Below are 12,647 nucleotides of genomic sequence, written 5' to 3'. Positions count from 1 at the left end.
ACGAAGACCCAACAAAGCAAAAATAAATAAATAAATAATAAAAATAAAGGAATTCCTTAAAAAAAAAAAAAAAAGACAGTATGGTACTGGCACAAAACCTGGAATATAGATCAACAGAATAGGATAGAAAGCCCAGAGATAAACCCACACACATATGGTCACCGTATCTTTGATAAAGGAGGGAAGAATATACAATGGAGAAGATACAGACTCTTCAATAAGTGGTGCTGGGAAAACTGGACAGCTACATGTAAAAGAATGAAATTAGAACACTCCCTAACACCATACACAAAAATAAAGTCAAAATGGATTAAAGACCTAAATGTAAGGCTAGACACTATAATCTCTTAGAGGAAAACATAGGCAGAACACTCTATGACATAAATCACAGCAAGATCCTTTTTGACCCACCTCCTAGAGAAATGAAAATAAAAACAAAAATAAACAAATGGGACCTAATGAAACTTAAAAGCTTTTGCACAGCAAAGGAATAACTAAACAAGATGAAAAGACAACTTTCAGAATGGGAGAAAACAGATGCAAATGAAGCAACTGACAAAGGACTAATCTCCAAAATTTAGAAGCGGCTCCTGCAGCTCAATATCATAAAAACAAACAACCCAATCCAAAGATGGGCAGAAGACCTAAACAGACATTTCTCCAAAGAAGATATACAGATTGCCAACAAACACTTGACGCTCAACATCACTAACCATTAGAGAAATGCAAATCAAAACTCTGATGAGGTAGCACCTCACAAAAGTCAGAATGGCCATCATCAAAAAATCCACAAACAATAAAGGCTGGAGAGCGTGTGGAGAAAAGGGAACCCTCTTGCACTGTTGGTGGGAATGTAAATTGATACAGCCACTATGCAGAACAGTATGGAGGTTCCTTAAAAAACTACAAATAGAATTACTATACAACCCAGCAATCCCACTACTGGGAATATACCCTGAGAAAACCATAATTCAAAAAGAGTCATGTACCACAGTGTTCACTGCAGCTCTATTTACAATAGCCAGGACATGGAAGCAACCTAAGTGTCCATTGACAGATGAATGGATAAAGAAGATGTGGCACATAGATACAATGGAATATTACTCAGTCATAAGAAGAAACGAAACTGAGTCATTTGTCGTGAGGTGGATGGACCTAGAGTGTGTCATACAGAGTGAAGTAAGTCAGAAAGAGAAAAACAGTACCATATGCTAACACATATATATGGAATCTTAAAAAGAAAAAAAAAAAGGAAGGTTATGAAGAACCTAGGAGCAGGAGAGGAATAAAGATGCAGACGTAGAGAATGGACCTGAGGACATGGACGGGGAGGGGGAAGGGTAAGCCCGGATGAAGTGAGAGAGTGGCATGGACTTATATACACTACCAAATGTAAAATAGATAGCTAGTGGGAAGCAGCCTCATAGCACAGGGAGATCAGCTCAGTGCTCTGTGACCACCTAGAGGGGTGGGATAGGGAGGGTGGGAGGGAGATGCAAGAGGGAGGAGATATGGGGATATATGTATACATATAGCTGATTCACTCTGTTATAAAGCAGAAACTAACACACCATTGTAAAGCAATTATACTCCAATAAAGATGTTAAAAAAGAAATAAAAACTCGTAACCAAAAAAAAAAATTGATGGCCATTGGTGAGTATGTTTATAATATTAAAAACTCAAAAAGCTACTCTAATTAAATCACTGATAAAATATTAATTAATAATAATAACTAAGTAATTATTGAGCATCATTTTCGAAGAGCTTTACAGACAGCATCTTCCTTTCATAATCGTCATAAGAGACCCAAAAGGCTATCTCTATTTTAAAGATAAGGAACTTGCGGAGAGAAGTTAATCAATTTGCCCAAAGTAACATTTCTAGTCAGAGACAAAACAGGGATTTAAATAAGGGAATAGTAGGTCCCAATGGAAAAGAGCAGCATGTGAGGGGGAAAAAAAAAATCTATCTGCTAATGAAAAGAGAATTCTACCCACATATACATGTTCATCCATACCCTCCTGGAATTTAATTATGAAATTATGCCAGTATGCAAGTGAAATAAATAGTAAGTTGGAATAAGGAAAAGATGTTATGACAGATTAAGATTTAAATTTACCTTTTTACAAGGTAATATTGTGTTCATGATATGGTGCTAGATTATCTTTTTTTTTTTTTTTTTTTTACTCAAGATTATCAATAAAAAAAGGAATCAAGAATCAAGGAGATTTAACAATGCTAAAGTTAAATTACAGTTGTTTACTGCTTTAGTAAACATTCAAGGTAGGAATTCAGATATAGAAGACAAAGGAATTATGAGTAAAAGTGACCATATAATTTATCTTCCAACCCATAACACTTTTGAGAATGAAAGAAAGCCCTATCAGTAATTATGATGGTAAGACAAATTGAAGGAATTATTAGGTTTCCTTTAATTAAAAAAAAAAAAGGTTTCCTGTGTCTAAACAATACAGCTTCATTGTTTAAACATCATTATGACCTAAGTTTGTAAACAAATAAGCATTATTCATGCATGCAAAGACTCAGAGGAACAGCAACAAAAATAATCAACAAACCCATCTCTATGTATTAGACATGGGAGACAGAACACTGAAATTAAGGCACAGCAATTAATGAGTAAAAATGGCATACCACATAGTTCTAATTTAGAGTATAATAATGAAAACAAAGTTTAAACCTACAAAGAAAGTTATTCATTTTAAAACGTTCTTTTATCTTAGTCATGAAAACCAACAACAAAAGAAGACAAATCTTTCATTTCTTACCTGCACAGCCGAAAGCCAGATGGTATCTAGAAGAGGGGCTGAATTTAACACAGCACACGTTAGCCTTCGCCTCAATGCTTGCCACCGAGTTGTCTAGGTTGGTAGACCATAGCTTCACTAAGAGTAAGGAACAATAAAAATGAAAATAAACAATACATAGGCCAGTGCTTCTGTAACTGAGAAAGTCTGCTTATTGCTACAGTTGTCTTTTCATGCTAATCTAAGCATTTTGGTTTACTAGGATCAAAAATGTTTAACCTGAATGAACGAATAATAGAACAGTATATTTAAACCAACAGAACTTAGTTTCAAAGTCAGAAAATATTACATAATCAATATATCTCATAACTAAGGCATAAAAGACAGGTTAAAACAAAGCAATCTGAAATACATGTGTATTTGCCTTAGTATTCTTTAAATTGTGTGTGTGTGTGTGTGTGTGTGTGTGTGTGTGTATGAGTAAGGCAACTACATGGTTTATCGTCCAACCTATTACACTTTTGAGAACCTCACATACACACATACACACACATTTTCACATGTACGATATATATCAGATTGTATATATGATATAAACACAAATATCTTTTAAAGTACCTGGGAGCAGTTCTTATTTCATCTTTCAATTAAGAATTCCATGATTTTAAAATTTTACATGGGAACTTAGTTGTATGATTTAGTACGTCTAAAGTAACAGATGACAGAATTGCTTAGCTGAACTTTAAAATTTTGCTTTAATATTTGATATTTAGTCCATTCCAATGGTATATATTGAGATTTGTAAGGATTAGGGAGTGAAAAGCTGACTGATCAGAGCAGGTCAGATCTGAAAACAGAAGTATAAAAGTGAGATGTTATCTTGTGAGTTACCAGAGCAACCATATCATTTTTAAACAAAAATGTCTTAGTAGACACTAGAATACAAATAGACTTTCAAGATACAGGTTACGATCCTGGTTGCACATTAGGATTAATAACAAACATTAACAACAACAACAACAACAAAAGCCTTCCTAACCCATCATTCTATGGGTCCCAATGTCTCATCAGGACAGTGCCCAGATGGGGTCCAGGTATTGGTGGTTTTTTAAAAAGCTCTCCGGGGGCTTCCCTGGTAGCGCAATGGTTAAGAATCCACCTGCCAGTGCAGGGGACACGGGTTCAAGCCCTGGTCCAGGAAGATCTCACATGCCTCAGAGCAACTAAGCCTGTGTGCCACAACTACTGAAGCCCGCGCACCTAGAGCCTGTGCTCCACAACAAGAGAAGCCAACGCAATGAGAAGCCTGCATACTGCAATGAAGACCCAACGCAGCCAAAAATAAATAAATTAATTTTTAAAAAAAAGCTTTCTGAGTGATTCTAATGTGTAAAGCAGAGTTGAAAACCAAAATATAGAGCTGGAGGCATAATAAAATTTTAGAATCTTTTTAGGATTATTAATACAGTGATCTTTAAATAGGAGTGAAAAACATAAAAATGGTTCCAACAACTACCACTTCTATGAATGTTATTTCGTAAGAATAGAGACTTCCTCTGTGTGAACAGGATCATTTATCTTCTATGAATAGAATTTCACAAGAATAGAAAATTTCTTTAAATATGTGAAACCTCTGAATAAAAATTAATCATTAAAAAAAATTATTTAAAACCTGATGAATTGGGCTTCCCTGGTGGCGCAGTGGTTGAGAGTCTGCCTGCCGACGCAGGGGACACGGGTTTGTGCCCTGGTCCGGCAGGATCCCACATGCCGCGGAGCGGCTGGGCCCATGAGCCATGGCCGCTGAGCCCGCGCGTCAGGGGCCTGTGCTCCGCAACGGGAGAGGCCACAACAGTGAGAGGCCCGCGTACCGCAAAAAAAAAAACCAAAGAAAATACCTGATGAATCTATTAGCCTTCCCAGAGAAACATAAGATACTCATTACTAAAATAAAAAAATAACAGTTTTAAATAGAAATGTTTGATTTGTTTCATGTTATTTTCCAATAGGAATCGTGCTATTTCAGTCAACATACAATTGTTCAGGCAATTAAGATACACAATTCTGAGATGAGATGGCTAGCTGTAATTAAAAGTCTGCATGTCAAATAGTACTTATAGATTAGAATATCAAGTGGTAGGACTGTACTCTAACAGTGTGGCAAGCCAAAGTTAATCCACAACAAATATTTATGAAGCACCTACTAATCCCATAACCTCACTACTAATCACTAAGAACCTTTAAAAACAAGGATTATATATCAGTGTTTCATGACTATTAAATATGAGTAGTCATAAAAATGAACCGAACTAACAGAACAACAGCTAACTTAGAAGTGAGGTCTTCTTTTTTATTTCAAAGTAATTTTCTCAATGGAGTAATCATTTACATTTTAAAAATAAGACATAATGGTAACCACCATGGTTATAATTTTCAACACATAAGATATTAGAATCTAATATAACTGTCTGAACTGTAAGGATACCTAAGGTTTAAAATACTATAAAGATACACTGAATATATAAAGCATAGAAAAGAAAAATGCACAAGGAATATAATACTGTTATTAAGTTATTAGTTATTAAAGAGAACAGGTATTGTGGATTAAATTGTTCTCCACAAAAAGATACGTTGAAGTCCTAACACTAGGTACCTATGAGTGTCAACTTATTTTGAAATAGGGTCTTTACAGATGTAATCAAGTTAAGATGTGGTCATACTGGAATAGGATGGGCCCTAAATCCAATGACTGATACCTTTATAAGGCGAGGGAGACTTGGCTACAGAGGCAAAGAGTGAAGAAGGCAATGTGTAGAGAGAGGCAGAAGTTGGATGCAGCTACAAGTAAAAGAATGCAAGGACTGCTACGTAACCACCAGAAGCTGGGAAGGCAGCAAGGACGGATTCTTCCCTAGAGTCTTCAGAGGGAGAATGGCCCTGCCAATACCTTACTCCGGGCTTCTAAGCCTGTAGTACTGTGAGAGAATAAATTTCTATTGTAGGAGCCAGGCATGTAGTGGTACGCTGGTATGGCAGCCCTAGGGAACTAATATAACAGATACGATGAAATAACATTAAAATCAACTTAATATCCTAAGATAACATCATAGGTCAAAAGGTAAAATAGTATAATCTTTTGGAGAAAGAAATCAATAAAAGTACCGGAAGAAAATGTCTAAGACTGGGAATTCCCTGGCGGCCCAGTGGTTAGGACTTGGCGCTCTCACCTCCAGGGGCCTGGGTTTGATCCCTGTTAAGAGGAACTAAGATCTGCAAGCTGCGTGGTGTGGCCAAAAAAAAAAAAAAAAATGTCTAAGACAAATATAAATGAGATGTTCTTCACAATAAGGAACTATGGTTCCTTTCTCCGTAAAAGTCTGATAGCAAGAATTTCATTTAACTACAAAATTACAGTCTCAACATTTATTGTGAAAATTCCTTTTGGCAAGAAAAAACAAAGGCGAATTTAAAAGAAAATATCCTCAAGGTGAAGAGCTAAAGCAATTAAATCAAACAAAACACACTGCCCTTATTTAGTCTCCTGTGACACTCAGAAAAAAATCAAAATAGTGACTCCTAGGAAAATCATGTCAAAATGTAGGAGACTAAAAAAAAAAAAAACTTGTTCTGAGTACTATCTAGCTCCCTTTAGGAAATGAATTTTTTACTTATAACTAAGTGTTTTATTACAAGTTTGATTAATGTTAATAGGTAAAGAAAAATTTTTGTTTTTTTATTTTTCTGGTTTTTTGAGTATCACCTGAATCTTAAGTCCCATTAAAAAGTCCTGAATTTAAAAAAATCCAACTACCCTAGAGGATTGGTGAGGTTTATCATCTACAAATCTTTAAAGTCTGGGTTAAACACTCCCTAAGTTCTTTTGTTCAAAATTATTTTTTCCAAAAACAGAACACATTACATATCTATAATAATGTCAGTACCAATTTCAATGTGCAGGATTTATGTTTCTGAGCTTTTCAGACTGGGTCCACTGTATATCTGTTTGCACAAAGCTTCCTAAGAAAGAATTCATTGTAAAAGATAAAGGAAACAGGCCCAGGAGTTTGACACAATAAGAAAGCCTGTCTTTAGTGAGAATGTGCAAGTATGAGTATGATTCATATCTGGTACTACTGAACCCACTTCTGAACTACTGTCTAGATCCTACAGAAAACAGAATGAATTAAAAGGGAGAATGCTGCTTCACCCAAAACTATCATAAACATCTATACTATTTGATAAGCCTAAAAAAGTGTAAAAGATTAAACACAAAGATGTGTACTTTGACAATGCTAATTATCAAACGTAAGTTTTTCTTTTAAACTTCATCAGAGAGAAAACAGGCCTTGTCACATTAGTTAGCTAGTGTTGCACAGCAAATTGCCCCAAAACTTAGCAACTTAAAACAACAAAATTTACTATGTCACATAGTTTCTGAGAATCAGGAATCTCCAAGCAGCTTGGCTGGGTGCTTTTGGCTCCCCGTGTCAAGGCTCAGAGGTCACAGTAAAGCTGAGCTGAAGAATTCGTTTCAAAGTTCACTCAACACAGCTCTTGGCGTGAGGATTCGGTTCCCCACCATTTGGGCTTATGATACAGCTAGCTTCTCCCAAACCAAGTGAATGGAAAGAGAATAATGAAGACAGATAAACTAATTTCAGAAGGGACATACCTTCATTTCTACAGTATTCTGCTATCATGCAGACTGGAGCAATGGGGAAGCAGGGGAACTAAACAAGTGTGGGAATAATAGAAACCAAAGATCACTGGGGTCCATCTGGGATGCTGGCCAACACAAGCCTTTTAATTTCTTTTGGATCCAGGAGATATTATACTTAGTAGAGTTATAACTTATGGGAATGTAACTGTTATCATAATGCTGTTTATTTATTATGTTGCAGTTCATTTTTTAGTCCTCTGATGATAAGAAGTGGAAGCATTTCATTCAGTATGAGTTAAGTAAAATTAATTTTTGGAATTTACCAAGATTTCAAATTCAGCACTTTTACATTAACATATACAACTATGAAAATTTGGAATAAATCAGGCTAAATTTAGGGTGTCCTAAAGCCTAAATTCTTAAAACTCATATGTGGAGGGGAAAAAACCTTTAAAGAATGTGCTGGGCTTCCCTGGTGGCGCAGTGGTTGAGAGTCCGCCTGCCGATGCAGGGGACGGGTTCGTGCCCCGGTCTGGAAGGATCCCACATGCCGCGGGGCGGCTGGGCCCATGAGCCATGGCCGCTGAGCCTGCGCGTCCGGGGCCTGTGCTCCGCAACAGGAGAGGCCACAACAGTGAGAGGCCCGCGTACCGCAAAAAACAAACAAAAAAAGAATGTGCTTATTCTATTTCAAAAACAAGATTATTTATTGGATGACTCTTAGGTTATGTATTTTAAAAGGAAAATACATTTTCCCAAAAGAACTTATAAAATGGCACATGAAACTCTTTTCTGATTACCTTGCTAGGTACTGACAGTTCTTTAACATGCAAATATGTGCACATATAATTGGAAGTAAACTGTTTTTACTTTTATTTTTTAACTTTTTATCTTATAACTGGCTTAGAGAAGTTAGATCAACATGGTTGATCTGTCGGGGAAAAAAGTTCAGTCATCATTTATGAGGAATTAAACTATTGTTAAAATATACAGATCAGAAAAATATCATTTGTAAGGACTAAGTATTTAATTATGCAATGAAAAAATAACTTCCATTGTTAATAATGGTTAAAAATTGATCAAACAACAAATATAAAAAATGTTAAATATTTTTGTGTAAAATACATTAAAAGTAATTTAAAAAATATTCTTACTATAAAATTATTATAAAGGCTATATTTTATAAGTAAAATCACCAGTCAAGGAGTGATAAATATATTTAAGAAACAGTAAATACGGGCATTCCTGTATAGAGGGTTTTGTTCCAGGCCACCACAATAAAGCAAGTACTGTAATTAAGGGAGTCACAAAATGTTTGTTTTCCCAGTACATGTAAAATCCATGTTTATATTATACTGCAGTCTATTAAATGTGCAGTAGCGTTATATCTAAAAAAAAAAAATTTTACACACCTTAATTAAAAAATATTTTATTGCTAAAAAATGGCAACCATCATCTGAGTCTTTTTACTGGTAGACTGTTTTGCCTCTAAGTTGATGGCTGCTGACTGATCAGAATGGTGGTTGCTGAAGGCTTGGGGTGGCTGCAGCAACTTCTTAAAGTAAGACAGCAGTGAAGTCTGCCCCATCTATTAACTCGTCCTTTCATGAACAATTTCTCTGTTTTCAATTGACTTTGCCCAGATTCATCAGAGGAATCACTATCTATGGCACATATAGCCTTACAAAATGTATTTCTTAAATAATAAGATTTGAAAGTTGAAATTACTCCTTGATCTATAGGCTGTAGAATGGATGTTGTATTAGCAGGCATGAAAACAACATTAGTCTCATTGTCTCTCTCCATCAGAGGTCTTGGATGACCAGGAGCATTGTCAATGAGCAGTACTATTTTGAAAGGAATCTTTTTTTCTGAGCAGGAGGTCTCAACAGTGGGCTTATTAAAATATTCAGCAAACCATGTTGTAATCAGATGTGCTGTCATGAAGGCTTTGTTTTTCCATTTAAGGAGCACAGGCAGAGTGGATTTAGCATAATTCTTAAGGGCCCTACAATTTTCAAAATGGCAAATGAGCACTGGCTTCAATTTCAAGTTACCAGCTGCTTTAGCCCCATCAAGAGTCGGCCTGTCCTTTAAAGCTCTGAAACCAGGCACTGACTTCTCTAGTTATGGAAATCCTAGATGGCATCTTCTTTCAATATAATACTGTTTCATCTACATTGAAAATATGTTGTTTAGTGGAGCCACCTTCATTATCTTAGCTATATCTTCTGGATAATTTGCAACAGCTTTTTATTTATTTATTTATTTTAACATCTTTATTGGAGTATAATTGCTTTACAATGGTGTGTTAGTTTCTGCTTTATAACAAAGTGAATCAGTTATGCAACAGCTTCTAATCAGCACTTGCAGCTTCACCGTGCACTTTTATGTTGTAAAGACAGTTTCTTTCCTTAAACCACATGAGCCAACCTCTGCTAGCTTCAAACTTTTCTTCTGCAACTTCCTCACCTCTCTCAGCCTTCACAGAATTGAAGAGTTAGGGCCTTGCTCTGGATTAGGCTTTGGCTTAAGGGAATATTTGATCTTCTATCCAGACCACTAAAACTTTCTTCATATCAGCAATAAGGCTATTCCACTTTCTTATCATCCATGTGTTCACTGGAATAACACTTTTAATTTCCTTCAAGAACTTCTCCTTAGCATTCACAACTTGGCTAAGTGTTTGGTGCAAGAGGCCTAGCTTTCAGCCTATCTTGACTCTCAACATGTCTTCTTCACTAACCTTAATCATTTCTAGCTTTTGATTTAAAGTTAGATGTGTCACATGAAAAGATGCTCAACATCAGAACTAATTATTAGAGAAATCAAAACAACAATGAAGTACCACCTCACAGTGGTCAATTGGCCATCATCAAAAAATCTACAAATAACAAATGCTGGAGAGGGTGTGGAGAAAAGGGAACTGTTGGTGGAAACTGTTGGTGGAAATGTAAGTTGGTGCAGACACTATGGAAAACAGTATGGAGGTTCCTCAAAAAACTAAATATAGAGTTGCCATATGATCCAGCAATCCCACTCCTGAGCATATATCTGGATGAAACTATAATTCAAAAAGATACATACACCCCTATGTTCAAAGCAGCAGTATTCACAATAGTCAAGACATGGATAAAATCCAGGAAAATGTGAAGAATTTTCAAAGGAAGATGCAATCAACAGAGCAATGCTATAAAACAGATGTTAAAGCAACTATTGTAACTATGTTCCATGGGGTAAAAGTAATAAACGTTTAAAATTAATGGAAAGAGAGATGTATTCAGAGAGATATGGAAACTGTGAAAAAGAACAAAATAGAAAATTTTAAAACAATTACAGTAATTTACATAAAAGATTCACTGAGGTAAATTCATAGCAAAAGGGAGATGGACACATAAAAGTTAGTGAACGAGAAGACAGAAGACAAATTACTCAATCTGAAGAAAGGAAAAAATATTGACAAGAAAAGGACAGAGTCTCAGGGACCTATAAGACAAAATAAAAAGGTCTAACATTCATGCAGTTGGAATCCCAAAGGAGAAAAGAATGAAATTACTGGTTTGATGAATATCTAACAAAGCAGTTTCAGAAGAAAGAATATCAATAGGGATGAAGAGTGACACTAAATACTGATAAAAGGGTCAGTTCACCAAGAAAATATAAGATTTCTAAATGTTCCTGACCCTAACAATAGAACTTCCCCCCAAAATGAGGCAAAACACCCTCCTCCCCAAGATAACTGAAAAGAGAAATAAAACTAGATTTCAACACTCCTGTTTCATAATTAATAAAACAAGGAGACCAAAAAAGGGGGGAAATAGAAAACCAAAAAAATATTATCAACAAGATTGATCTGACACTTATAGAACACTCCATCAAACAGCAGAGTATAGACTTTTTCGATGCACTTGGAATATTTACCAGGGTAGACTATATTCTGGGCCACAAATCATAACAAATTTAAAAGGATTAAAATTATATAAAAATATGTTCTGTAATTTTAAAAGAATTAAGCTATAAATCCATAACAGTAAGAGCTCTGACATTTTTTTAAAAAGATGGAAAATGTTAAAATATTTTAAAATAATTCTTAGCCAAGCAAGACAATCACAAGAGATATTAGATGTAATTTTATTTATTTATTTTTATATTATTTATTTATTTATTTTTTGGCTGTGCCGCGTGGCATGTGGTTCTCTGACCAAGGATCAAACCTGTGCCCCCTGCAGTGGAAGCACGGAGTCTTAACCACTGGACCACTGGGGAAGTCACAGATGTAATCTTAAATTGAATGAAAAACACATTATATGAAAATCTGTGGGATCAGCTAAAGTAGTGCTTACAGGGAAATGTATAACAAAAAATATTTATATTAGAAAAGATAAATGCTCAAATCAATGACATAAACTTCAACTGTAACAACCTAGAAAAAGAAGAAATTAAACCCAAAGCAAGAAGAAAAAATTAATGGACAAACATCAATGAAACTGAAAAGAGAAAACCCAATAAAATCAGATATTTGAAAAGATCAATAAGATTGATAAACCTAACATCACATTGATCTAAGTACATAAATAATAAAAAAAAGAAAGGACACAAAATACCAATTCCTGAAAGATACAAACTATCAAAACTCGCTCAAAAAGAAATAGATTAATTGAACAGTTCTAAATCTACTGAAGAAATTAAGTTCTTAGTTAAAACCTTCAAACAAAGAAAACTCCAGGACAGAAAGCTTCAATAACAAATTCTACCAAACATTTAAGAGTAAAACAGTAACAATTCTAAATAATCACTTCCCTCCACCCACCCCACCCAGGGGTACACACACAGAAAAAGGAAAATCATTTTAGGAGGCCAGCATTATCCTGATACAAAAAGACATTACAAGCATAGAAAAAATAACCCTCATAAACATAGATGTAAAAATTCCCCCCCAAAAAATTAGCAAATCAAATCTAACAATATAGAAAAGACAGATAATACATCATGACCAAGATGAGGTTTTTCCTGGAAATGTAAGGCTACCTCAAGATTTGAAAACAGATCATTACAGGGCTTCCCTGGTGGCGCAGTGGTTAAGAATCTGCCTGCCAATACAGGGGAAACGGATTTGAGCTCTGGTCCAGGAAGATCCCACATGCAGCAGAGCAACTAAGCCCGTGCGCCACAACTACTGAGCCTGCGCTCTAGAGCCTGCGAGCCATAACTACTGAGCCCA

The 12,647-nt window shown here is 35.5% G+C and overlaps 1 protein-coding gene and 1 non-coding gene across 9 annotated transcripts in view; both read right to left on the bottom strand.

Moving 5' to 3' along the window:
* Window positions 1-12,647, bottom strand: part of COP1 (COP1 E3 ubiquitin ligase) — a 278,313-nt gene that overhangs the window by 98,350 nt on the left and 167,316 nt on the right. For 7 of the 8 annotated variants that reach the window (XM_060296028.2, XM_030875399.3, XM_030875401.3 and 4 more), the window contains one exon: window positions 2,788-2,904. The exons of the other annotated variant lie outside the window; for it this stretch is intronic. In XM_060296028.2, coding sequence (XP_060152011.1) covers window positions 2,788-2,904 — 117 coding nt within the window. The remainder of the gene's footprint in view (window positions 1-2,787; window positions 2,905-12,647) is intronic. 8 annotated transcript variants of the gene reach the window in all.
* LOC115863157 (small nucleolar SNORD12/SNORD106) lies at window positions 8,313-8,395 on the bottom strand. The gene has a single exon (XR_004043411.1). It is a non-coding gene; the product is annotated as a small nucleolar SNORD12/SNORD106 (small nucleolar RNA).

This window comes from Globicephala melas, chromosome 1 (genome assembly GCF_963455315.2).
Source record: "Globicephala melas chromosome 1, mGloMel1.2, whole genome shotgun sequence".
Lineage (NCBI taxonomy): Eukaryota > Metazoa > Chordata > Mammalia > Artiodactyla > Delphinidae > Globicephala > Globicephala melas.
Note: the sequence above shows the minus strand (reverse complement) of the source record. Positions and strands in the feature narration are given on the sequence as shown.